This window comes from Nelumbo lutea, chromosome 7 (assembly GCF_056320005.1).
Source record: "Nelumbo lutea isolate HS-2025 chromosome 7, American lotus-T2T, whole genome shotgun sequence".
Classification (NCBI taxonomy): domain Eukaryota; kingdom Viridiplantae; phylum Streptophyta; class Magnoliopsida; order Proteales; family Nelumbonaceae; genus Nelumbo; species Nelumbo lutea.
Genome location: NC_142690.1, coordinates 13031275 through 13059270, shown reverse-complemented (window position 1 = coordinate 13059270; position 27996 = coordinate 13031275). Strand labels below are relative to the sequence as shown.

The window sequence follows — 27996 nt, the reverse complement described above, 5'->3', positions numbered from 1 at the left end:
CTTAATTCAAAACGAGAAAGATATCCATTTGGGAAGCATCTCCTGATTCATTCCAGTGAAGTTCAACCCCATGCTGATCCCTTTTGAGAAATGTACTACAAAAATCTTCTAAAAGAGATACAGAAAATTAATTTGACAAAACAACTAATACAGAAGGCATAATTTCACTTTCCTTTATCATAAGCAGCTATATTTTGGGGTTCACATTCTGGACTAAAGAGGCGAACCAATAAAGCTGAAGTTGAGCTCATAGATACAGCTCCGCAAGCAGCCCACCTAAGACTCCTTGGGACCGTTATTCTTGGACCTATAGAAACAAGACAAGTATGAAAAACACCAGATATCGAATAAATAAAATAGGTAATGGACATATATACAAGAAAAAATGCATGGCTACAACTCAATACAATAGTATAGTTACCAAAAAACCCTCAGTGCAATAGTATGCAGTTACGCCTAAACAATCAGAAGGTTGAGCCATTTTAGAGTGTACATCCATGATTGGCTGGCAAGAGAGAAGGTATGATGATATAGATTGAGTTTCTTCAGAAGAAATAAGTAACATGATCTCAATCACAATAGCTTAGAATACTTGTCAGAAAAGGGAAAAAAGAGATATAAATTAAAATAACAAGTAATTGCTGGCCAACATTGGGTAATCACAATAGCTTAGAATACTTGTTATTTTTATATATTAAAATAACAAGTAATCTTGGGCTGGCAAGAGTGAGAATGTGGGTTCAAGTCTGAGAGTGGCCACTTTGTGCAAAAAATATTGACCATATCCAGTCTACTCCTCCCAAGGCTCTCTGGGGTTTTGGGAGGGGTGCACTGAATATGGACGTAACCTTTGGCATGTTCCGCACAAAGTGGCTACTCTCATACGCTAACCTGCGTTATCAAACTTGTCAGACTGAATTTTACCATTGCACTAAGCAATGCTGGGGCTGTCAATGGGTCGGTTCTACCCAACCGACTGAACCAATTATATCGGTTCTGACTCTGTGATTTTTTCCTGATTATTAATTGGGTCAGTTCTGGTTCTTGCTTGTTCCAAACCAATTCAGACCTGAACTGATTATTTTGTTAATAATATATAAAGGTTTCCCAGTTTTTTTCTAATTTTTATATATTTTACGCCTAAAAGGCTGTCCCGAACCAAACCCAACCCATTGACAGCCCTAAGCAATGCCCCCCTACCCTGATAAAAATAGAAGTATACATAAATTGACTAGGCAACATGTGGAGCTTGATTAGAAGCTCTGTAAACACAAAATACTACTATAAATTAGAAGGGAAACTTACCATTAATAGACCTTAAATATGCCAACAAATTGAGAAACAAAACTTCAAATGAGAAAAGAGAGTGCATAAAAGAAACAAATGTCAACTGCTACCAAATACAAATAGGAAAACAAAAGGCAAAGACTAGAACTAATGAGAAAACACGCATATAATGGTTAATCTGAGAATGTGAAAAAAAAAATGTTAGAAGACAATATGTGTTTTTGTTAATTATTCATTGTCATTTTACTTATAGCCTTATAAATCCAAGTCTTGAAAAAAAACTCATGCATCAAAACAATGAGGTTTGATGGAAAAAAAAAAAAAAAAGAAAAGAAAAAACAGATTACTCATCTAAATGTTTTGCCATTATTAGAGAGCCTACATCTCTGCCCTCAAGGCTTAACACTTGTTTGGATGCATCATAATATGAGCCAGAACCCTAGATGATTCTCTTGCAAGGGAGGAACAGATGGGCAGAATTATATTGTAGCCTGCCCTTCAGGGCAGGACCCAGGAAACTAGTAGATCTTTGTACTCTAGTAGGAGAGTACTATTATATTTATTCTATCTTCTTTTCTTTTGATTTCAATATTTTGATCAATTAAAAAAATTAAATATTTAAATGGGTAGTCACCTTATCTGCAAAATATATAAAATGATAAGGGCCAATAACAGAAACAATATCAAATAAACACCAAATTAATAATAAAAAAATAAAAAATAGGAAAATATAAGGCAAACGTACTAACCATAATGCAATCTACAAAGAACCCAGAAAGCTAATGCTCCTCCCACAGTGAAAACCCCAGCTGTGTGTCTCATTAATCTTGAGCATGGCTTTGCATCTGATCTCATCAGCTCTCCATCAGAAAACCCAAAGAAGCGCCTCAATGCCATCAAAAACTTTTTGGAATTTTTTCTTTCTTATCTTGATCGTTTCAAGTTCAGCAACTGAGAAAGAGAGACAGATAAAGTGTCAGAGAGAGAGGGGGTCAGAAGAATATCTATTACATCGCCCAATGAAAAAAATGATGTTAATGATGATAAATATAAAAATTTATAAGTAAAATAAAAACAATTAAAGATTTAAGAAATCATTACCAAATAACCTATATTAAACATTTCCATGCAAAATTATATATAATGAATGTGAGCATGGGAAGGCTTACTTCATGGCTAGATTTTGGAGTCCCCATCCAACATAATTTGAAAGTTGAGAGTGATGGGCCTCTTGAATTTTAGAACTAAAAATCATTTTAAATTTTAGTGACTCCAATGACTAAATAAAGCTTTCTAGGTAAGTTGGGGAAGAGAAAAGGAAGGTGTCAGGCAGTAAGAACCCCTCTTCCTTACCAATGTAGATGACAAATTCCCAAAAGAGCATCTAAGAAAACACAGAGCGAAACAAGGGAGCCGCAAATCATTCCAAAATTTTATGCCAAATTTCAACATGGAGAGGGAGTTTCTTGAGCCATCCAATTTTAGTTCCCCTTTCTGAGTATGGGGACCCTTATAGGAGGCAAAGGAGTAGAGGCATTCACCCTTCCTCCTTTTCTATCCAAGGTTCCCGCCACTTTTATTGACAGGAACTAAGAATCAAATGACAAAAAAGACTTCTAACAAGGAAACGAAGTAGCATCTATCCCCAAGGAAAAAAAAAAAAAAAAAGAAATAATACTCGAGGCAATTATTCGAAGGGAAGCAAAGTCAAGAAGGAAAATTAACGTTCAAATTTGACAGCCACCAAGACATGCAAGAAACTCAATCCAAAACTGCAAATTTATCTAGTATTGCATGTCTTTAACCAAGAGTGCAGCAGACCTAATCTCCTTAATATTAGTCAGGATAACTGATCAGAAAACAATGAGAAGATGAACATTATAAGGCTGTTACATACACTTTATAAGAGAATTCCCATAGCAAATGATGGGATCTGCTCCAGATCTTTTATTCTGGTCAAGATCTCATAAAGCTATTTTGTATCATCAGAATCATCAATCAAGACCTGTCCTGATCATGCATTCGAGTAGCAAAGAAAGTAAGGAACAAACATGGTGCTGCCACCAATTCAAACAATTGAAATCAAACAAGCAGGAAAGCCTGTGTTGAGATTGGAGGTTCAGAGATGGACTGGGTTCTCAGGAAACAGCTCCAGCCTTGCCGGTCAAAGAAGGTGGCTCAGTCATCTTACTTCTGGTGCTTGCTGAAACATTTGAGTGCAACTCTTTGACTCTGTAGCTTCCAGAAAGGTTGGCTTCAGCTTCCATTCTGTAAGGCTCTGATGAGTCATCAGAGTCATCTTCTTCCTGATCGGAGCAATCAGAAGGGGGCACCGGATGACAAAGAACCTTGTAGTGCTCATCATACTCTAAAGGAGGCGTTTCAGCCGAAACACCTAGAGGGTACAGGGGTAGTGGGAGAATCTTCACTCTCCGGGTACATTTCCCCTAACTGTTCCAGGCTAGCAAATCTGTTGTGAGAGATTCCATCCCCGATCTTCCGAGTGGTCACTTGAGTAGAACCAGAGAGCTGCAGGATTTGAGGTAGCTTGGGTTTTTAAGTAGAAGGAATCTTTTAATTATCCTTCTCATTTAACCTCATTTCCACCAAAGGGCTAGAGTGCAAAGTGGGGTGTTCTTTATCATCTTTGAAAGTGCCATTTGCCTGGGCCAAAGAAGGCCGAGTGTCTGAGCTTTGGTGACTTTGCGAGCAATTCTGAGTTGACTCAGTCGTCTTCCTTACTGAAATTCTAATATTAAACCAGATGTTTCTCTCATGAATAGGGATCGATCTAGGCTCTAGACAGGTTTTTCAAGCTCTGACCCGAATCCTTGCACAAGGCAAATCCTTCAAGGACCTAGTATTGCTATGAATAAGTTCGAAGTACTATCTCCCCTGTCCCCCCTAGTCACTCTGCTTTATTTTCTCCTTCTCTTGAATGTATGCCTTGTCACTCGTCTTCTGGCACCCCCCCCCCCCAGTTTTGTCACAGGTTTTGGCCCTCCTGCTATTGTTCCTCCCTCTTCTACATCGACACCATTATTGGAAGTCCAGACTTTGGAGGTTGATGAATTTAATGGCAAGGATGGTTCAGAGATGGATACAGATAAGGTAGCAGAGGTGTTGGGAATCTATTTGGTAGATAAGAAAGGAAAAAAGAATGGAGTACAGAAAAATTTTTGGGAGAGGATGGCAACTCTCTAAAACCTAGATCGGTTAGAGAATTGAAGAAACTTCAGGGCAATTTGAAATGGAAGAATGGGGTTCAGAGTAAGGCTGGTAGAAAGAAGGCAGCAGGGATTCCTATTGCAGATAATCCATGAGGATCGTCTCTTGGAATGTGCAAGGACTAGGTGGAGAGGGTAAAAGAGCATTAGTGAAAGACACTCTTAAGAAGCTAAACTCGGATATAATTGTTCTGCAAGAAACTAAAAAAGAGTCTGTTGATAGGAGGTTAATTAAGGCTTTATGTAATGTTAGTGGTAAACATTGGGCTTCAATTGCCTCCTCCAGGGCATCGGGTGGGTTAGTGATTGTTTGGGATGAGAATCAAGTTTCTGGACAGGAAGGCCCCGTTTGGCATCAATTCTGGGGATTCTCATTCTAAGAATGATTTTAGAAAAGAATGGATTCTGAGAATTTTCATCCTGAGAATCACCAATCTTGTTTAGCACAGTCATCTGATTCATGTTTCTCAGAAACATAATCACGTTTGGCAGCAACCAATTTCTTTGAATCAATTCTCTGACCATTTGATAGACAAAACCATGGCAATTCTAATAAATATAAGTTCAAATGGAGTTAAAACTAGACTGACAGTTCTCTTAGAGCCAAAGTAATTAGTTCTTTACTTGGTGCGTCCATATCTCATACCAACTTGTCTTGTTTAGATGTGTTGTATAGACTGTTGCACAAAAAGGATATCAAGGTTAAATATCAGTTCGTTTATGGGCAGCAGTCATTGGTCTCTTATGTTTAAACTTTTATGCTTCAACATCTTTGTAGGTGGGCAACAGTCATTTTCGAAGTGTCACACAAAGCACAGATCTGATCCTGTTGCAACATTATAGTTCATTTCCATTAGCATGAGATGATGCAAATAGAATCTTCCCTCAATGAAAGGTTTCAAGATCTTTTGACAATCTGTGCAGTTTTCCTAGAAAAAAAAAATCAATTTTCTTGCATAATATATGAATTCTCAAGATCAAGTTACTCCAAAGGAATTCATTCTAAATTATTTGCAGGTTTGGCTGCATGTACAATAGTCCAAATTGCAATTTATCTCATTGTTGGAGACTTCATTTTCCACCAACACTAGCTGATTTAAGGGAACCACAATACCCCATAAAGTTGAAGGTTAGATGAGAGGAGTGCACGATGATCAAGGTGTTGAAAGAGGGAGTGTCAACCCCTCCCCCCAACCTTTTTCTCTTTTTCCTCCAGTGAGTTAATGGTCAATGATTGTTAGTGGTGGTAGTGGTAGTAGCACATGAGATTCTTGTTGCCAGCACCACTTAAGTGTTAAGTGGCTAGGGTAGATGGAGATGATAATTTAAATATATGTTATAACTCTGTAATACAATTCTTTAACATAAGAAAATGATCATAATAAAGGAAATTTGACAAAATGCCTTGTACTGCCAATCCACTTAGGTTGGAACCATGGGATAAAGTATATAATTAAGATCAAATACATTATTCCATGGGTAAAACTTAACTTTGACAGTTTCTGTTTAAGCATTCTGGGAGCTTCAAGGATGTGAGAAGAAGATTTGTGGACATCAGAGCAAAGAGTTTTACATGAAGACTAAAAACAAGAACGGAACTCTGGGAAGATCAAATAAGGAGAAAAGGTTTGGTGCTTGGTGGTGTGGTTTAACGGTCTTGACTGGAGAATTAATGGCAATTGAAATTTATGGGTGGCAGTTAATGGCAATTGTAGATGGAAACCGCAAGGGAAGTTTTATCAGATTACAAGATTGCTATGCCAAAGAAAAGTTGTGTTGTAACTGTATTCTAGAGGAAGATGGTCTTGGAGATGGAAGAAAATGGCAGATGCATTGCAACTCTTGCCTCTCAAGTTCAAATCAAGGAAATATTTAACCAAGGAAAATGAGAGAAACTTTATTTGAAGAGAATAGGAGATTCCAACCAATTATATCTTTGTAACTACTAGTGTAGTTACTGTTACAAAACACTGAAACAGTGATAATTATATCTTTGTAACAACTAGTGTAGTTACTGACATTCGAAAACAGGGTTCTTGATGACCCACTAAAGAAACGTTCACTTTTTATTGAAAACAGAGAACAAGGAAAATCCGTCAGATATTTCCAATAAAATTCTAATTAGAAAGGAACAAAAACTGGAAATTAGAATATCCCAAGAACTGATCCAGGAAAAAACGAACCAATACCAAGATCACCAAAAATACAATAACAGATCAGAAAAGAAAGAACCAAAATCACAAGCCATTCCAGAAATCAAAATAAAAAACTTTAAAAATAAAACCCCATCAAGAAGAAACAGATCTGTTGAAAAAATCGGAGCAAAATCAAGACAAATACAATAAAACCGAGATCATTTGATGGACTAACAACAGAAAGAAAGAAATCTGAGGGAATACCCAGATCAGAGTTGGAGTAATTACCAAAGAGCAAGCGAGTGTAACTGCATTGGAGTTTCGAAGGAAGATAACGAGAGACGGTGTGGTATAGTAAAGAAGAGAGGATATTTATTTATTCCTTTGTTTGTTTGTTTGTTTGCAAAAATATAAATTTATCACGTCGGTCAATAAATAGAGCCCTTCCTTTCTCCTTTGCAATACAAGACACTCTCTCCTGTAGAAATAAGAAATAGAAAGAGGGAAAAAATGAAATCAGATCAGTGAGATTTTGGGGGGTAATGTCGTTCAAAGGTGGAAAAATTAAAGAAGAAGATGAAGCCTGAGGTCGCCAGAGTTGCAGAGAGCACCGTTGGAGAAGAGGAACGTTGGGGGTGGGAGAAAACAATGAATGAGGTTAGTGCTTTTGACAAGATATGCATTGTAGTGCAAAATTACGGGAGTGCCCATGTTCACACATGAGGCACTCATGTTCGTAATTCTCAAGAGGACGTAGTGAGAAACTGCAGAATGAGAATTACCGGTCCTTATAAGTGAAAAATCTGGGCTACCAAGAATCAGCCTTTCGGATGACTTTTTTCATCCAGAATCAAAGCAATTCTAGCCTCTGATGTCCTAGTTAGAGATAACCAAGGTTTGTCCTTTAATCTCAATTTCCGTAGAGCCCTGATGGACATTGAAGCCCAAGAAGTCTCCTCCCTTCTCTCATTAAATGGAGTCTCTCTCTTCTCACCTCCCTGATAAACATATCTGGTCTTTATCTCCCAATGGCATTTTCTCCACTAAATCCTTTTTCACCCACCTTACTTCCAGAACCCCTCCTGCCTTCTTGGTCAACAGAATTTAGCCTCGTGTGGTACCTCTCAATGTCTCTTTCTTTATTTAGGAAGCAGTATGGGAGTGTATCAATACTTGTGACATGATACAAAGAAGAAGATTAGGATCTCAGTACCTCTCTCCCCACATTTGTGTCATGTGCATGAAGGATGGTGAGTCGACTAGCCACTTATTAATTGTGAGGTGGCTCAGTCTCTTTGGCAATACTTCCTTGATATGATGTTTTGTGCTAGCTTCTATTGGGCTCCTCCCAATAGTGTGGCAAGCTTCTTTAATCAGTGGCCTTCTTGCAAAAAGGGTTCAAGAGGTAAAGCCTTTTGGAGATCCTTAACTCATACTGTTATGTGGTGTATCTGGGATGAACATAACAAGAGAATTTTTTACAACAAGTTTGCTAGGATGGAGGCCATTAGAGAAAGAATCTTTTCTTACATTTTCTCCTAACTTCTCTCTTCTGATCAGTTCAGAGGTTTCAGTTATCCTGATCTTGAAAGAAATTTATTAGAGATAGTACATTACTCCCACTTTGACAATCCAGCACTCCAAGACCAGATCTAGATTTCTTACTGAAGTTTGATGGCAGCAGTAGATCATCTTCCATCCAACCACTAGCGGCTGAATTCTGTTCTCATTGAGGGAGAATACAGAAATGTTATTAATTGGGCTTCCCACCCAGAAAAGGGCCCTCGAAGGTTGGGTCATTTCCTCAATGAGATCTCAAAAATAACCTCTCCTCTACATTGCGACTTTAGATGGAATCCAAGGGAGCTGAACTCAATTGCGGATATTTTCGCTAAATCTGTGGTGGATAGAAATTTTTTATATAGTGCTAATAGTTTTCCCCCTTAAGTGGGATGATATTATAGTTGTGAGATCCTAATGGTTGTTTGTACATCTTCTCATGTACATCCCCCCCTTTTTGCCCCTTTTGAATATAATAGTTATCTTTTCTCAAAAAAAAAATATTCAAAACATGAAAACTATGGGGGCCTAAATTCTTCAAAAAGTTCATAATGTAAAATAGCACACAGAGAGGGGTAGCTTTCAGTGCTGTGTTCTTAACCTATACAAGCACCAGAGAACTTCAACCGACCAAGAGTATCCCCTCATCTACTCTATCATGAAGGAACTCATGGGAATTTAATGGTGGAAAGGACTTACCCTCCCTGCTGCCAGCTTCAGGTTATAATGTCAATGAGGCAAGGGTGGGGCAAAGCGGATGACTGCAACACCATATGGAGTTGCTGATTAAATCGAGCTACTGTTCAAGTTTGAGTAAGAATAGAGAGAAGACAAGCGGCTCGATTGGGAATTGTCAATCCAAGATGCAGTGCCCAGCTAGATGACAAGTGCTAATGTCTGAAAATGGCTGCTCAATCAGTGGTGGTGAAGGTTGGATCAAACGCTTGGCCCTTGCTACTTCACAGCTCAAACCAGTGGTAGAATTAGGGCGGATTCTCAGATGGCAATGAAAATAATTGTCGATGAGTGATTTGGTGGCAAGTGAAGAGATCAGAGAAATGGATTGGGGAAGATGGGAGTGATAATGGCATTGGAAATAGTTGTTGTTTTGCTTTGGCAGTGAAGAAGAAAAGGGGGAGGAGTCTGAGGGAAAGGGTTCATATTGTATAGTTTTATGAAGCGTCCAATTGCCATAGATTGATTGCCCCCTCGTCAGGTTAGCTCAGTACTGGAGAAGAAGAAGTCACCTCTTTGGCTCCATTTGGCATCAATTCTGGAAAATTCTCATTCTCAGAATCATCCAGAAAAGAATGAATTTTGGATGTTTCGGATTCTGAGAATCTATGCAAGCATTTGGCACAGAACTCAGATTCTTGATTCTAAGAATCAGAATGAAGTTTGGAATGATCCTATTTCTTTAGATCAATTCTCTAACTGAAAACCTCATCCATAATCCATCTAAATTTAAGGCCTTTTTTCTCAGCTCAGCTTATAGGTTGTTTATAAACATGCAATTTACTATAGTTCCAACACCCAAATTGGGATTCCTTCAAAGGAACACTATGCACAAGTTGATACCAGAAGTGACCTTCTATGGGTGAACTGTATTCATTCCTCCGAAGGACTACTATTTTACGCCAAATTCATGTTAATATTTCCATTGTATGATTTCCAAAATATTAAATATTCCTGGCTGCAATGTCAATGGTTACTTCTGATACCATGTGGTGTATGGTGAAGGGAGCACAACTTCCGGATATTATGTAAGAGATTTTGTGGGATATGCTGAAGTATCAAGAAACTTATAAACAAAACCAGCAAATGCAAGTGCTATATTTGAGTAATTCAGATTACTGTTATCTTTATCTAAGTATGTAAATGACAATGTTTGCAAAAATGGCTTCAAACATTAATGGGCATAGCTTGGTCTTTCCCTTATAGAAATGTGTAATGGACCTGTAAAAATTCTTGAGTATAGTGGTACACAACAGTCATGGTCCTATTGGTCAACTGATCACATTATTTCAATCAATGGATAAAGGATGGCTCCAACACAACCTTCATGATTCATGGCAGAATAGGAACAAGTTAAGAGAAGTGAGAAATATGGCTAGAGTGCTCAGGGTTTCATTTAAATGGATCATTATAGAATTAGTTTTATTAAAATGTAAAATACCTTCTCGTTTGGGTGTCAGTTTTCACCACCCAAATGACTGTTCTTTATTTATTTATTTTTGGAACAGAGTAAATCCTCTTTATAATTCGAAGCTCAGCCATACAAATTAAATGGAATGGATTTAATATGTCATCCAAATTAAACCAAGACGACTTGAAGAAAAGTACAACAGTTCTAAAAAATCAAACTACAAAACAAATAACATATTGATAACACTTGTTGGTGCCAGTGATTGTCATTTCACTGTTAAAATAAGTCAAACTACAAAACACACTAAAAAGAACATAATGACACTTAGAGCGGATCCGAATACATCAAAATTTAAAAAAAAAAAAATCAAACTACAAAACTTACTATTGGTGATGCTTGGAGCAGAGCAGATTAGAGATGAGATGGTGTTAACACCTGCAAATAACATGAACAAGAAAATAAATGGTAATCAAACAAGAAAATAGGTTTTGGGGTTTTGGGGGGTTTCAAACGCCAAACCAACTTCATATGAAGCTCAAGCGAATAGGAAAAATGTGAATCAATGGGAAACTCAAATGCTAATCATTTTTCAGTAAAACATATGGAAAATTCAAACAAAAATGCAATAAACGAGAAAAACTATAATAAACAAGAGAAGGATTTTGGGAATTTGGGGATGAGATTAAGGGGTTTGGGGGTTTGAAATGCCAAAGAATCTCATGAAAAGATTCTTATCAGGACGAAACTGAACACACGATTAAAATGGTGAAGTTTCCTACTTGCATTACAACAGAATTGAAGAGCGATGAGTAGTGATTTAAAAGGTGCGACTCAGGCGCACCTAGGTGCACAAGCGAGGCGCATTTTAGGGCAGGTGCCTTGCCCAGGTCCTAGGCTCAGCCCTTTCAAAAGGTGCACGCCTGATGCGCCTTGCGCCTCAGCCCAAGTGTGTGCTTTTGAAAGTTTGATGCTTTTTTGCTTTTTTTGAACCTAGCGGCTGGGCCCATGCCACACACCTCGAGGCAAGCCCAAACAAGTCCATGTTAGGGTCCTAAATTCTTAGTTCTCACACAAAAAATAATGATTTTATAATTTTAATTGCTTTTTAAGAAGATATTTTAGTAGGATGAATGAATGAAATTATAAAATCATTATTTTTTTGTGTAAGAGCTAAGAATATAGGACCCTAACATGGACTTTTTTAGGCTTGCCTCGAGGGGTGTGGCACAAAGGCGGCTCGTAGAATCAAAAATGTAATATATTTTACATCAAATTAGCTACTTTAAGTAATGTGATGGAGCGCAATCCGGCCGGTCTTAGCTGTCAACAAATTCGCCTCTGAGTTGGAGCGTCGAAAAGCCTGAAACGGGAAAGATGAGAGAACTCCGGGGGGAACCCGGTATGATAACTCCGAAGCTCAAGTCATTAATCTCTCAAAGGCAAAGTGTAGACCAGATAGCGCAATTTTTACATACCTTGTTGTTGGGGGTAGGGGGCCTTTTATAATCACTTCGCACACTCGCTCCGAAGCCCTTGTCAGGTCGGGTATGATTACCCTTGCATCTGTCAGTTCGGGTGTCGTCCTTTTTGCTGGGACAGAACCGTCACTGCCTTTTGTCGGAGCCGTCTCTATAACTGGAGATGGCGGTGTCAGGAGGCGGTGGCAGGTGGCCGTTTGGAGTGCGGCCGCCAAGCGTCAGATCCCAAGTCAGCCCGATGCGCCGCCCTTGGGTACGGACTTCCTCGGTGTCAGGCATAGTACAGTTTGTTTGGTTTTGGTGCCCTGAGGGCGATGTGGAGTGGTGAGAGAGGCGAAGTCTTGAGTTCAGAGATATGTCCTGTTCTGCTAAGGTAGGCCAGTTCGGTGAGGTGTGTCCCGAACTACTTCAAGGCAGGCTAGTTCGGTGAGGTGTCCCAAACTGCTTCAAGGCAAGCCAGTTCGGCGAGGTGTGTCCCGAACTGCTTCAAGGCAGGCCAGTTCGGTGAGGTGTCCCGAACTGCTTCAAGGCAGGCCAGTTTGATGAGGTGTCCCGAACTGCTTGCATGCAGGCCAGTTCGGATTACTGTCTGGTTTGGGGCTAAGGGTGAGTTCGGGCCCCTAGTAGAGACTTCGGACCGCTGGTTTCTCCCCCTGGTGCTTGCGCCTTGGGCGTGTTTTTGTGTCGAGCTGTTGCCTTCGCCACGTGTTGCATAACTGTGAGGTCGGGCCAAATCTTCCTTCATCAATTGCCCCCCACTCCTCGCGCCAAGGGTCTTGCCCTGGTGCGGGGAGTTTTGCGAGGTGGTAGGTGGATTTGTCCCGTTCTTTGAATCTTGACTGCGCGAGGTGCTTTTGCCAGGGTTCTTCAATTTTCTGGAGTGTCCGAGAAGGCGGGAGACGTGCCAACTGCTCATAAATGTTGACGGACGTGGTAGCGTGCGTTTATTTCAAATTTCAAAAAACCGCGCCGCTGGGACGTGACAGCGAGTCTTTCAATTTTGAAAAAAGCGCACCACTACCGTTTTTGAAGGGACGTGCGCTGGCGGTTGTCAGTTGCAGAGAGGCGTGCAGCGCGTTGTCAGTTTCGGAAAGATGTGTGTCGGCGTGACGTCGGTTTCAAAAGACGTGCGCTGACGTTTTGCTCTTTTCGGAAAGACGTGCGTCAATCACGTCTCGATCTCAGGGGATGTGCGGTCAGCGCGAATGCGGGCCGTCGAATTGTCTTTGATCTGCACTGTCGATTCTTGGATACTGTAGCTATAAATAGTAGGGGACCCCAGTCGATTTGTCACTTCCGCGGTTTGCCTCTTGAGCTCGCGTCCAACTTTTCAGCTCGCGTCCAGGTTTTTCAGCTCGCGTCCAGGTTTTTTCAGTTCGCGTCTAGGCTGGTTACTTAGCCTTCAAGGTTTTTTGGCTTGTTTCCGTCTCCAGAGCCTTCAAAACTTCCTTCCGGTGAGTACCTTCCTGAATCCATTTCCTCGATGTCTAGCTTTGATAGCTCAGACGACTCTTCAAGTAGGACTGATGTAGGTTCTACAAACCGAGTCTTATCCCCTGACTGCCTTAGTGATCCTGAGGTGGAACTTGAAGATGACTATGAACCCGTAGGCCGAGCCGCTTCGGGCAGTTTAGCGTCTACCTCTTGCCGATGTCGGATGCTAGACAGGTTTGGTCCTTCGACCATGACGCCCGAGGGGCTCCAATCTATACTTATGTCTTACAATCTGCCTGGGGGGTATACATATTTCATTCCTTCGGATAGCTTTCCCTGGGAACACGGTCCTTATGAGATCGTGATTTTTCGAGAGCAGCTCGTTGCGGGGCTGCGACTGCCTTTCCACCCTCTTCTCGTCGAAGTCATAAACTATTTCAGTGTTACCATTGGCCAGCTTCATTCGAACTCTATTCGAAACCTGGTGGGAACAGTCTCCCTTTTTTGCAAGCAGAATTTCCCTTTAGACTTGGAGATATTCTCCTCCATCTTAATGCTTAAGAAACAAGCGGGTTCTCTTCCTGGGGGAAGACGGGCGTATTACCTGTCTCCTCGCCCTGGCTTTAAGCTTCTACACGAACTTCCCAATAAGGTCCTGGCGTGGAAGCGGGACTACTTCGGTGTGCGAAGTGCACAAGGGTGGCCCTTTCAGACCGGGTGGGGTGAGGCCACTCCTGATTCTGGTGTCACTCTCGATAAGGAGACGGTAAAGGGCCTCCGACAATGGGCACGGCAAGGTTTGAAGTGCCACCATTACTTGACGGAGGCCAAGCTTATTGCGGTCGGCCTGATTTTGGGCAGGTTTCTTAGCTCAGGTTTCTTGTTTGCTTTGTTCTCTTGTTCTTTTCTGATGCCAAACTCGTTTCTGCAAGTGCGATGGACGCGGAGAGAACTCGTGGGGGGCGCCTGTTCCAAGGCATGAAGAGGAGGAAGCGGGTCGCCAAGCGAACTCGTACCGAGCTGCCCCCGGATGAGGAGCCTCAAGTTCCAGGCCACACGCCGGAGGATCTGCCCAGGGAGCCCGAGGTGACTCCACCGATGCATGAAGCGGCCGGGGTGCCTTACGCTGAGACCACTCACACAGGTGCTCCTGCTTACTCCAACGCTCCTGCTCACTCTAGGTCCGCTCATACGCGAGCTGGATCCTTGGGTTCGGGAGCTCAAGGGGAGTTTAGGAGCGTGCTGACGCCAAACTACGCTCTTCAGAAGAGTAGGGAGGCTACTTTCCCCGAGGAGATCGCGGCTTGGACCGATCTTCCTTTGAATCAGGTCATCTGCCACGCCGTAACACACGCTATGGTGGTAAGTTAGATTTCGTCTGCCTTCTTCATTTTCTATCGCTTTTGCTGTTGTTGCTCACTTGTTTCTTTTGGTAGGTGAATTCTTCTATTCACGCCTTAGCAGCCCAAGTGGAGAGGAGCTCGCGACAGGCGCGAGCTGCTGAGGCGGTCGCTCATGCTGCCAAGGAGGCCTTCTGTGCCGCCGAGGCGAATACCCGAGCTACTGAGGCAGCCGCTTATGCAGCCGAGGAGGCTGCTCGCGTCGCTCAACAGGATGCCGAGGTAATGGGGGTAGTCGTCAAGCACATGGCGGACTTGAGGTTGGATCTGTAGCATCAGGTCGAATATCTTCAGGAGGACATCAGGGAGAAAACGCAGATTTTCTCCCAAGGCATTGAAGATGCCAAGAAGAAGGCCATTGAAGACTATATTGACTCTCCGCGTTTTGACGATCTAATGGTGGATTCTTATAGAAGGGGGTTCAAGTTGAGCCAGTGGATGATACGGAACACGTACCCCGACCTCGATGTTAGTGCCATATCCACTTCACGTATAACTCAGGAGATGGCCAATGCTGCCGATGCTGAGCCGGATTCTGAAGGAGAGGCAGGGCCTTCGGGTGTTGTTGAAGTGCCTTCTGATGGCGAATAGCTCCGGGCATGTAAAGATTTTTTTTTTTGGAAGTGCCTTCTGATGGCCAATGTACTGTTTCTTGCAACGGAATAGGCAATCTTTTTCCCGAACTGATTCTTTGTCGAACTAAATATGCCACTGTTTCTTGTCCGGGTTATTGTACTTACGCGACCTGTTTCAGCGCCAAGGCTTTTGTAGCGAACTGATTTTTTGCCGAGCTGATAGTATGCCCGACTTTTCTTTGCTTGCTTATGCCGAGGTTCCTACTTTTGGCTCTGCATCATGGCCCTAAGGCCCTTGTAGCGATTTCGTCCACTTCACTTGGCGGTTTATAAGTAGTATCACCTTAAGTTAACAATGTTCCATGCTCGGGGTACTTGCTTGCCTTTTAAGGTTTCGAGCTCGTACGCCCCCCCGAGCGCTCTCTTTACTTTATAGAGCCCCTCCCAGTTTGGTCCAAGTTTGCCAACGCCGAGTTCGGGCACCATAATCTTACGAAGGACCAGGTCGCCGACCCGGAAGCTTCGCTGCTTTACTCTGGCATTGTAGTAGTGAGCTACCTGCTGCTGGTATGCCATTGTCCGGATGTGTGCGAGGTCCCTTACCTCGTCCAGTAGGTCAAGGTTGGTACGTAACTCATCGTCGTTTGTCCGATCGTCGTATGTTTCTAGTCGCAATGTTGGTACTTCGATTTCCGTCGGGATCACTGCTTCAGTGCCGTAGGTGAGGTTGAAGGGGGTTTCTCCCGTGGCGGTTTTCGCTGTAGTTCGGTGAGCCCATAAAACACTTGGTAACTCTTCGGCCCACAATCCCTTAGCTCGATCTAGACGTGCTTTCAGTCCGCGCAGGATGGCTCTATTCATTACTTCCGTCTGACCGTTTGCCTGCGGGTGCGCGACTGATGTGAAGTTCTGTCGAATCCCCATGTTTTGGCACCACTCTTGGAACTTGATATCCTCGAACTGCTTGCTGTTATCGGAGATTAGTACCCGAGGTAACCCGAAGCGACATACTACGTTCTTCCAAAAGAAGTTCTGTATGTTTCGGGCTGTAACTGTTGCCAGAGGTTCGGCTTCTATCCACTTCGTGAAGTAATCCACAACCACAACTAGGAATTTTCTTCCACCCGTTGCTAGCGGGAATGGCCCCAGGAGGTCGATGCCCCATTGTGCGAAGGGCCACAGGCTGGCGAGGTACTTGAGGTTGGAAGCAGACTGATGGTGGATATTGTCGTGCTTCTGACACTTGTCGCATTTTCTGACCAGCTCGACGGCTTCTGCCTTCATCGTTGGCCAGTAGTATCCTTGTCGAAGTGCTTTTTGGGCGAGTGCTCTGCCCCCCAAGTGTCCGCCGCACAGACATTCATGAGTGTTGCGGAGTACAAACTCGGCTTCGGCAAGTCGCAGGCAACGCAAGTAGGGGAGCGTGTAGGACCGTCGGTACAAACGTTTGTCAATTATGACGTATTTGGTTGCCTGGCGCTGCACCCTCTTGGCCGCATTGCGTTATGCAGGGAGGGTTCCGTCTAGTAGGAAGCTCGTGAGTGGGTCGATCCAGCTCGGCTCTGCTTCGAGGACGGGAGCGACCTCTTCTGCCCCCCCCCCCCCCCGAGAATACTAGGCCGAGGTAAGTCCTCTATGTACACGGTTCTCATGTTGTTGTGGCTTGTGTTGGCTAATCGGGACAGAGCATCGGCCTCAGTGTTCTCTGACCTCGGGATTTGCCGGATGAAGTGTGAATGGAAGTTGAGCAGTGCCTCTTTTACTTTCGCCAAGTATGCGATCATGGAGAGCTCGCGTGCTTCATACTCACCCGTAACTTGGTTGACCACGAGCTGGGAATCGCTGCAGATGACCAAGTGCTTTGCTCCTACCTTTTGTGCTAGGTTCAGCCCGACTATCAGTGTTTCGTATTCTGCCTCGTTGTTAGATGCCGCGAACTCAAAGCGTAGTGCATATTCCAATTTTGTGCCGCCCAGGCCGCATAAGACTATTCCAGCCCCGCTGCCTTGCTGGTTCGAGGAACCATCTACTTGAAGGATCCAGGGCTCCTCATCCCAGTTCGCGTTTCGCCTGACCAGGAGAGATGCCACTCTGGCTGCTACTTCACGGGGTTCAGACTCTATTGGCTTAGGAGCTCCGGGTTTGCCCGAACTGGGGACCTCGGGCTCAACCTGTTGGGCTTTGAGGCTGAAAGTGCACTCGGCGATAAAATCTACCAAAGCTTGGGCTTTAATTGCGGTTCGTGGTTTGTACTGGAGATCGTACTCGCTGAGTTCGATGGCCCACTTCGTAAGCCAACCGGAAACCTCGGGCTTCAGCAAGACTTGTCTTAGGGGTTTGTCGGTTAAGACGACGGTGTGAGCTTGGAAGTACGGGCGGAGTTTCCGAGCTGATATCACCAGTGCGTAGGCTATTTTTTCTATCTACGGGTACCTCGTTTCTGCTTCCTGCAGAATTTTACTAACAAAATAGACGGGCCGCTGGACCCGATCTACTTGCTTTACTAATACCGAACTGACCACCTCGTCGCTCGCCGAGAGGTACAGTTCTAAGACCTCGCCCTCCTCGAGTCTGACTAAGGTTGGTATGGTGGCGAGGTAGGTCTTTAGCTTGTCGAACGCGAGCTGGCAATCTCGGATCCATTCGAACCCTTTGCCTTTGATTGCCTTAAAAAAAGGCAGGCAGCGGTCTGCCGACTTGGACATGAAGCGGCTCAGCGCGGCTATTCGGCCGTTTAGCCTTTGAACTTCTTTTACTTTCCGATGTGGTCTCATATCAAGGATGGCCTTTATTTTGTCCGGGTTGGCCTCAATACCACGCTGGTTGACAATGTACCCTAGGAACTTACCCGAGGTGACACCGAAAACACACTTGTTTGGGTTTAGTCTCATTTTGTACTGACGCAGAATTTGGAAAACAGAATCCAAGTCTTTTATTAATTCATGGGAGAACTGTGTTTTGATGACCATGTCGTCTACATAACATTCTATTTTCGTGCCGATTAAGGGCCGAAAAAGCTTATTTACAAGTCTTTGAAAGGTCGCCCCAGCGTTCTTTAGCCCAAAGGGCATGACCTTGTAACAGTACAGGCCGAACTCGGTAATGAAGCTAGTTTTTTCTTGGTCGGACTGGTCCATCTTGATTTGGTTGTAGCCTGAGTATGCATCCAGGAAGCTTAGCAGCTCGTGTCCCGAGGTCGCGTCCACTAGGCGGTCAATTCTGGGAAGTGGGAAGCAGTCTTTTGGGCAGGCTCCGTTCAGGTCAGTGTAGTCGACGCACATGCGCCACTTGCCGTTAGCTTTTTTCACCAGCACTGGGTTGGCTACCCAGCTCGGGTAATGAACTTCCCTTATGAAGTCCGTTGCGAGGAGCTTTTCAACTTCCTCGTCGATCGCCCTCCAGCGCTCCGGGGCTAAGTTGCGTTTCTTATGTCTAATGGGTCTGACTACAGGGTCAGTGTTAAGCTTGTGAGTTATAAGGTCGGGGTCAATACCGGGCATATCTGCCGCGGACCAAGCAAAAATATCTAAATTTTGAAGTAAGAAACTCACTAGTTCAGTTCGCAAAGGCTCCTTGACGGAAGCACCGATCTGTAGTGTTCGCGTCGGATCTGTAGCCGAGGTCGGGACTGCGACTGTTTCCTCAGTGGGCAAAGCTTGTTCATCGCCCTGCTCCGCAGGTCGCTCTAGTTCGAGGTCATCGGCTGCCTTGGTTTTTCCCTTTAGGGCAGCTACATAGCATTTGAGGGAACTTCATTGCCAGGTAATAGGTGGAGACCATTGCACGCAGAATATGCGTAATTGGTCGCCCTATTATGGCGTTGTATGGAGAGGGGGTCGCGACCACCAGGAAATCGTGGCTGAGCCTTACCGCGCACGGCCATGTGCCGACTTCCACAGGTACTGCTATTTTCCCCAAGGGCCCGACTTCCTCTCCGCTGAAGCCTACCAGAGGAGTGTGAGCGGGTTTCAAATCGCTTTTCTGCAACTGTAATTGGTCGAACGCCGATTTGAATAGAATGTCCGCCGAACTGCCTGTCCACCAGTACGCGCCGGACTTCGAAGTCCCTGATCCTTAGCTTTATGACAAGCGCGTCGTCGTGGGGGTAGTGAACACCTCGCGCGTCGTCTTCTGTAAAAAAGATTGGTTCTTCTGTCTTTGGCCTCTTGGGAGGGTTCTGCTCCTCTCGGGTTACTTCGCGAACTGACGTTCGTGCTCCTGCCGAAGTGCATCCTGCCACCACCGAACCGCCCACTATCACGTGGATGGTTCCCCGGAATGGCTTCTCTTCTGGGGGAGGTCGCTGCAAGGCTTCGGCCGGTCTGCTGCTCGGCTCGGGGACATCTTTTCCGCGTTCCCCTTACCGACCTGCTTTATTACTATTGTCGTAATGTACAAAATTTTTCTCAAGTACCCGCGACGGATGGGTTCCTCTATCTTGTCGCGGAGATTATTACATTGGTCAGTGCTATGACCCTGATCTTTATGAAAACTACAATATAAATTTTTGTTCCTCTCGTTGGGGTTGCTTTTCAGGCGAGGTGGCCACTTTACGTAAGGGGCATCCTTGATCGTCATCAGGATCTCGGTCCGCCTTGTGTTCAACGGCGTGTAATCCGTCCAAACTGCTAAGGGAGCTCGGGACGGCTGGCTTGGCTTCGCCTCTCGGTTCTGGCTTCTTCTGTCGCCGGGGTTGGAGGGCTCGCCTTCTCTTTTTCTTTTTTTCAACCCCGCCTTCGGCTCTCTGGTTGATCTCTTCCTCTGTTCTCATAAACTTGTCCGCGAGCTTGAGGAAGTTGTACCGCGGGGTCTAACCGAGGGATCTGCAGGCATGCTTCATTGAACCGCTTGATGTAGCTCCAGATCGGTTCTCCCTCTCTTTGGATTACCCCGAAGATGCTTTCCTCGGTTCTGGGGCACCTCTTGCTGGTAACAAAGTGCGCAGTGAAGATCTGCACGAACTGGGCCCAGTTTCTTATTGACCCGGAAGCAAGGTTATGGTATCAGGTGCGGACCACCCCTCTGAAGGTGGTGGTGAAGGCGACGCACATGCATGACTCGTTGGCCCTAGCGAGGTGCATTTGCGATTGGAACGCGTCGACGTGGTCGTTGGGGTCAAAGGACCCATCATATTTGTCTAGAGATGGGAGTTTGAAATCTCTAGGCAAAGGGACTGCCAGAAGTTCTGCTGAAAGGGGGGAAGGAACTGAGAGAATGGGGACAGTTTTTACCTCGCCCAAGCTCGTTTCTTCCTTGCCTCTAAGCTCGAGTAGCACGCGGATAGCTGTTCAGCGACTTCGCTGGCGCCTTCTTTGAGTGGGCTTGGTGCTGGCGCTGCTGATTTCCATGTTGCCGAGCTCGATGGGCCCGGACTACTGGCCCGCTGCTAAGGCACTGAACCGGTTCTCCGTGATTGGGAACTCGGGCTTGGAGCGCCGCGGTGACCTCATGGGCGAGGTTCTTGACCCACCCGCGAGCTGCGAGGCGGGGGTGATCTTTCTTTGCTTTCGGCCTGGGGACGAGGCCTGACTGTTAGGGGTGTTCTGTGGTCAGGAAGCTTCTCCTTGATGAGGTCGCCCACTTTGAGGGGAGGCTTTGACCGGCTTTGAAACAGAGTGCCGGAGAGGGAGCAGTGGCTGGTTCAAGGGTAGCTGAGGGAACTGTTGCTGATAATGGTGTTGGGAGAGGTGGTGCAACACCTAGTGTTGCTGGAGCTGGAGCTGGTGCTGCTGGAATTGCTGCATTTGGGCTTGCATTGCTCGCATGCATTGCATCAGATCATCTAGCTGGTTTTGGCGGGCTGCTAGTGGGACAGCAGTTGGTTCCGCGAAGTTCGTATCGATGGGGAGTGGAAGAGGAATGTTCAACGAGGGAGTGTTCAGAGGTGCCACCGCCTGTGGCACATTCAAACTTAGGATCCCATCCACTGAAAGGGGGATGGTGAACTGCCCAATGCACACCACCGGAACATGGTGTTGCTCTCCGGTAGTGGTTGTTTCGGTTCCACGTCCGACACTGTTGGAGGAGGCCATTTTGGTGTTGGAGTGGGTGTTGGAGTTTTTTGAAAGAAGGGTAGGTAGAAGAGATTTAGAGGGAGGCTTTTAGAAGCGTTCCCACAGACGGCGCCAATTGGTGGAGCGCAATCCGGCCGGTCTTAGCTGTCAACAAATTCGCCTCTGAGCTGGAGCGTCGAAGAGCCTGAAACGGGAAAGATGAGAGAACTCCGGGGGGAACCCGGTATGATAACTCCGAAGCTCAAGTCATTAATCTCTCAAAGGCAAAGTGTAGACCAGATAGCGCAATTTTTACATACCTTGTTGTTGGGGGTAGGGGGCCTTTTATAATCACTTCGCACACTCGCTCCGAAGCCCTTGTCAGGTCGGGTATGATTACCCTTGCATCTATCAGTTCGGGTGTCGTCCTTTTTGCTGGGACAGAACCGTCACTGCCTTTTGTCGGAGCCGTCTCTATAACTGGAGATGGCGGTGTCAGGAGGCGGTGGCCCGTTTGGAGTGCGACCGCCAAGCGTCAGATCCCAAGTCAACCCGATGCGCCGCCCTTGGGTACGGACTTCCTCGGTGTCAGGCATAGTACAGTTTGTTTGGTTTTGGTGCCCTGAGGGCGATGTGGAGTGGTGAGAGAGGCGAAGTCTTGAGTTCGGAGATATGTCCTGTTCTGCTAAGGTAGGCCAGTTCGGTGAGGTGTGTCCTGAACTACTTCAAGGCAGGCTAGTTCGGTGAGGTGTCCCAAACTGCTTCAAGGCAAGCCAGTTCGGCGAGGTGTGTCCCGAACTGCTTCAAGGCAGGCCAGTTCAGTGAGGTGTCCCGAACTGCTTCAAGGCAGGCCAGTTTGATGAGGTGTCCCGAACTGCTTCAAGGCAGGCCAGTTCGGCGAGGTGTCCCGAACTGCTTCAAGGCAGGCCAGTTCGGCGAGGTGTGTCCCGAACTGCTTCAAGGCAGGCCAGTTCGGCGAGGTGTCCCGAACTGCTTCAAGGCAGGCCAGTTCGGTGAGGTGTCCCGAACTGCTTGCATGCAGGCCAGTTCGGATTACTGTCTGGTTTGGGGCTAAGGGTGAGTTCGGGCCCCTAGTAGGGAGTTATGACCGTTGGTTTCTCCCCCTGGTGCTTGCGCCTTGGGCGTGTTTTTGTGTCGAGCTATTGCCTTTGCCACGTGTTGCATAACTGTGAGGTCGGGCCAAATATTCCTTCATCATAATGCAATTGAGATAAAAAAAAAAAAAAGAGATTGTGGGTTTTACATGCTTGAAAATGTTTTATATGTTTCATTTAATTTTTAAATTCACATTTGAATATGCTTTACATGTTATGTTTATGTATTTTAATTTTAGATAATAGGTTTTTTTTCTTTGCATTTTTTGAATTTTTGGTATTTTATTTTTCTAACATTTTTTAGCATTTTTTTTTATTTTTGTTCCTTGCTTCAAAATGGCGTGTGCCTTGCCTTGCACCTTGCACCTCGGGCACAAATTGACCCATGTGCCTTGTGCTATTAAAACACTGGCGACGAGATTGGGCATTTTGTTCTAATTTCGTGCAAAATGTCGAATAGGCTCATGTCTTCGTTTTAATCAAAGGGAAAATTCCTGATCAGTACCCTGTAGTTTAGGGGTTGTTAAGTCAGTCCCCGAATTTCAAAACATGTCTTTGCAGTACTTGAACTTCCAAAAACTGTCTAATAGGTTCCTGTCGTTAACAATTTGTCAGTTAATTTTGGAAATGTCAAAACTACCCTTCAATAGAAGACATTGTTCATTGCCTTCTACCTTACAACTGAAGACAGAAATGTTATAGATTGTTACCAATCTAATAAGTTCTATGGTTTGGAAATGTTAGATTGTTACCAATCTAACAGAAATGTTATAGCCTATTCATTGTCTTCTACCTTAATTTGACTTACACAAATATAAAACTTGCATTTGCTGGTTTTGTTTGTAAGTTTCCAGATACTTCAGCATAACCCACAAAATCTCTTACATAGTATCCAGAAGTTGTGCTCCCTTCACCATACACCACATGGTATTGGAAGTAACCATTGACATTGCAGCCAGAAATATTTAATATTTTGGAAATCGTACAATGGAAATGTTAACATGAAGTTAGCGCAAAATAGTAGTCCTTTGGAGGAAAGAATACAATTCACCCATAGAAGGTTGCTTCCGGTATCAACTTGTGCATAGTAGTCCGTTAAAGGAATCCCAATTTGGGTGTTGGAACTATACTCAATTGCATGTTTATAAACAACATATAAGCTGAGAAAAAGGCAATTAAATTTAGATGGATTAAGGATGAGGTTTTCAGTTAGAGAATTGATCTAAAGAAATAGGATCATTCCAAACTTCATTCTGATTCTTAGAATCAAGAATCAGAGTTCTGTACCAAATGCTTGCATAGATTCTCAGAATCAGAAAAATCCAGAATTCATTCTTTCCTGGATGATTCTGAGAATGAGAATTTTCCAGAATTGATGCCAAATGGAGCCAAAGAGGTGACTTCTTCTTCTCCAGTACCGAGCTAACCCGACGAGGGCAATCAATCTATGGCAATTGGACGCCTCATAAAACTATACAATATGAACCCTTTCCCTCAGACTCTTCCCCCTTTTCTTCTTCACTGCCAAAGCAAAACAACAACTATTTCCAATGCCATTATCACCCCATCTTCCCCAATCCATTTCTCTGGTCTCTTCACTTGCCACCAAATCACTCATTGGTAACTATCTCCATTGCCATCTGAGAATCTGCCCCAATTCTACCACTGGTTTGAGCTTCTGTGAAGTAACAAGGGCCAAGCATTTGATTCAACCTTCACCGCCACCGATTGAGCAACCAATTTCAGACATTAGCACCTGTCATCTAGCTGGCACTGCATCTTAATTTTGAAAGATCCTAGTAGACAGCAATTATATGAAGCCTTAACTGGTTTTAAAATGATAACATTATAACTAACTAAACATGATGGCTGAACAAAGAAAAAAAAAAGACTTAACTAGGCTGCAAAAAAAAAACTAACTACACAAGAAATTGTGGGCTTGTAATCTAAAGCAATTATGACCCCACTACTATGAGACTAGAACACATGGATCATGAATCTTGATGATGTGAGTCATAAAAGAATGGAATGGTAATGGGAACCTTTAAACGGATATGGACTAATTTATTAGCCAAATAAAAAAACAATGATGCTGTTTATATAAAATGAAGTAAAATTGCAAATTAACAACACAAAATTTATCTTCCGAATGGCATTGGACATATTCTACTAGACTACTATAGAAAGAGATAAACAACAGACTGACGATCTTCCAAAAGCCCAAGACCTTAAAAAACTGACGATCTTCCTAAAATTGCAAATCCTCCAAGTGGGGTTTGAGCTTGTCTAGTCTTGTGAAAAACGTGTCTTGGTCAATAGTATGAGATTTGAGCTTCCCACCAACTACTTTACTCCAACCTTCAATGGAATAAGTCCACCTTTTTAAGAGAACTATAACCGGACCAATTTCATAGAGATTGAGCTCCCTACTTTTTAGCTCACCGGTCACTTCCGTTGAGTTTTCAAGACCCATTAACCTTAGTTCAATTCATGCATGCTATGATCTTCTCATTTTATCTACCTTTCCACTGTACTCCATCTCCTAATGTTCAACTATAGCTAACCAAGTTGAATTTACGAGCCCAAATCTTATAGAATTGAAAAACATTAGACAAACTTAAAACCAATACCTTAAATACTGAACTTTATTTTAGTATATTTTTGTTTTTTTTTCCTGATGGCAATTTCCAAACAAACCCTTTGTTTTGTCATTTTTTGTTGCAGTGCAAATCTTTGGAGCAAAAGTCGTACTTGGTTCAATTTTGTTTTTATTCGTTTGTAATTATGAGTTTCATTTTTACTTGATACAAAACTTATGCTTTTTGTCTTTTTAACATTCGCTGAGTGTAAATTTTACATCCCAAAAACTTATGCAAATTTTGCACCAACTTCCCGCTACCTCAGTTCTTTATCTATTTCTCATATAAAGTGGATATCATCTTGCATCCTACTTAATCTAAACAGATAACCCAGCCCTATCTCCATTCTCTTTCATAGGTTGTGTTTAGTTTGAAAGAAAGGGCAGGAAATGATAGGGAATCCTACACCCTACATGAAGCAAAAGTAAACCGAAATTTACACTCATCCCTTTTACGCTTCCATGAATCTAGAGCAGTGTGAATGAAGTTTAGGCTGCAATCAAACGTAGCCTTATATTCCATATAAATGTAAACGACGACACATGCATGGACTGCCATTTGCATGTGCAGAAATTCTTGCAATTCCATTCTCCTCATTGAGAGCTAGACTAACAAAATACTCACATTCCTAAAGTAGCATCCATCTTTACCATCATATGTAAATACTTGCTGAGTGCTTCCCAAACCACCAGTTACCAAATTCCCCATTACAATCATAGAATCCTTTGCAGCCTACAGATTCATGAATTTCCCCTTGAGAAACCAAATGGGCCATGTGAAAACAACTGCTGGTTGAATCCTAAGGACAGGTTTGAAATTGAAGTCGAGGTGCCATTTCCTTGATCCACAAAGTTAGTGTACAAATAAAGGGGAAACCTTCTAGATAAATCAATAAAATCTAAATGAGAAGGGAGCCTAGAACAAACATTGTCATTGACATCTGTTGTTTGATTCACAATCTGCTCATTCCCATTGTTCCAAAACTTCATTGTGTTCCTATAAGCAAAGTATTGATGTGATTGGGTTGTGATGTTTCCATGAGAAGCCTTCACCCATCCAGCCAAAAGAAAAGACCTACTTGTTGTAGTAAGAAAATGTCCATTTGAACCATTGAAGTCCGAAACTAAGGTGATCACTAGAGGTTGGATATCATATTTAATCAACTTTCCTTTAGTTCTAGCACTTTGTTTATTCAACCATACGTGCAAATTTGCATCTAAGTACCACACACTAAGAGCATTTGTTACACTAAACCCCAACTAATGCTGCCTTCCATCCAAAACTTTTCCTAGGAACGGAGCAATATCAATATCTATGAAGGGAGATCAAAAGAACCAATTCCAAAGATGGGTGTTCATAGCAGAGGATTGATCCCTCTAGTGTATATCATAGTAGAAGGCCAGACAGCCCCAACTACAGTATCATCAATACTGACTATAACCTCCCTAAAAGGTCCATTTCTTGGAGTCTGAGTAAGATTAATGGAAACCAATTCCTTAACTCTCCACAGCCACCTTAATTACAATTTTAACATTAACGTTCAGGACAAGTCACCTAACATCAAACAGGTTTATATTGCAAAATTCTTCACTCTGTTTAGACACATATGGGACATGTGCAATGCAAAAATCTACCAACAAAACGTGTTGGATCCCCCTGCAACTGGTGGAGAAAGCTGGACCCTATGGACAACCACAAGCAATAAACAAATAGTTCACCAAACACCCCCCCCCCTAGAAAAATCCCGAAGCCTACATATATGTTGATGGCTCATACGATCCAGTAACAGGAGCTGCTGGAATAGGTTATGTTATTCTAGCAAATAGTTCACCAAACCGCATCAAACGAGTGTTTCTAATATGACTGAATCATTTGCTCGCCAACTATTTTTATTTTATCTTTTTCTTTTTTATTTTTATTTTTTGAGATGTATATATGATTCAGATGGCAGAAATTTGAAATGTAAATAGACATCAAAAAATGTTGATGATAGAACACTAACAAATGTTAAGCACTAACCTGGAGACTAATGTGTCAATGGAATCGGAAAAAAGAATGAGCAATGGCATTTGATTATACCTGAACACGGTGAACAACAGCTGGTAATTAGCCTCCTAAAAGAAAAAAATGTCAATTAGTACTTGATGGAAGAAGAAGAAGAAGAAGAAGAAGAAGAAGAAGAAGAAGAGGAAGGGGAAATTCATGGAACGACGAAAAAAATAGAGGATTGAAGGAATTAAAAAGGAGAAGAACTACCTGCGTCGATGCTTCTCAGTCGCTTGGGGCAAAGTTCCTCTCAGTCACTTTCGAAAGTGGAGGATGTTTCGTCGAGTTCGAATTTTTGCTACATGTAGGTAAAAAGCCCGAATAGGCAAAAGCTTCGGTTGCAGCTTTTCAAATAAAGACCATTTTGATAACAGTTTTGGTCTTATGGCCTTTCATTATCCAAAACAAAGACGGTTTTTGATCTACCGGTCTTTAAAAAGCCCATTAAAACTTTTAAAAAAATTTGCCAAACAGGGTATTACTAATGAAAATATCTATAAGGGATGATAAAATTAGAAATTATTAATCTAAAAATTACCTAACACGTAACACGTAGGGACTTGAAGATAATTGAGCAGGTTCAATATCAAGAGACTTACCTGGGTCGTTGCTTGAAAACGTGGAAACGTTATCGCTATATTCAGTAACATCAACATGAACTCTGCATTCTTCTCGAGTTCTTGGATCCTTGGGCCGTTTAGATGCCTTTCTCCCCTCCCGAACCTTGTTTCCAACAATGGGTATGTTGCCCAATAACAAAAGAAATGCTGTTGGACGCTTTCAAGTGAAATGGAAAGGGTGTAATGGTTGTGAGAAACAAATGTCAAGGATCAGGATGTGTGGGGGGAGGGGGTTGTAAATACTTAGGAGCGAGGACAATGCTGTAATGGATTACAGCAATGATAAAGAATGCTTGGGGAAGTCCTTGGACGTGACGTGAAGGGAGGTACTGTCATGAACT

General features: G+C 43.5%; 1 protein-coding gene across 8 annotated transcripts; it reads right to left on the bottom strand.

The window, feature by feature from the left end:
• Nucleotide 1: 1 nt before the first annotated feature.
• On the bottom strand, nucleotides 2-27995 carry LOC148845175 (40S ribosomal protein). Of its 8 annotated transcripts, none has more exons than XM_088954311.1 (6): nucleotides 27635-27995; nucleotides 27246-27333; nucleotides 27009-27068; nucleotides 10740-10790; nucleotides 2037-2238; nucleotides 2-307 (listed from the first exon to the last, which is right to left on the bottom strand). In XM_088954311.1, exons 5-6 carry the CDS (start codon nucleotides 2182-2184, stop codon nucleotides 165-167), a joined length of 291 nt encoding a protein of 96 aa, XP_088810437.1. In that variant the 5' UTR covers nucleotides 2185-2238; nucleotides 10740-10790; nucleotides 27009-27068; nucleotides 27246-27333; nucleotides 27635-27995; the 3' UTR covers nucleotides 2-164. The 8 variants fall into 8 exon arrangements, with proteins under 8 accessions (XP_088810437.1, XP_088810436.1, XP_088810435.1 ...); XM_088954310.1 differs by lacking the exon at nucleotides 27009-27068 and adding an exon at nucleotides 27069-27103 and having other exon boundaries at nucleotides 27635-27867; XM_088954309.1 differs by lacking the exon at nucleotides 27009-27068 and adding an exon at nucleotides 27069-27103 and having other exon boundaries at nucleotides 27246-27424; nucleotides 27635-27751.
• Nucleotide 27996: the final 1 nt, after the last annotated feature.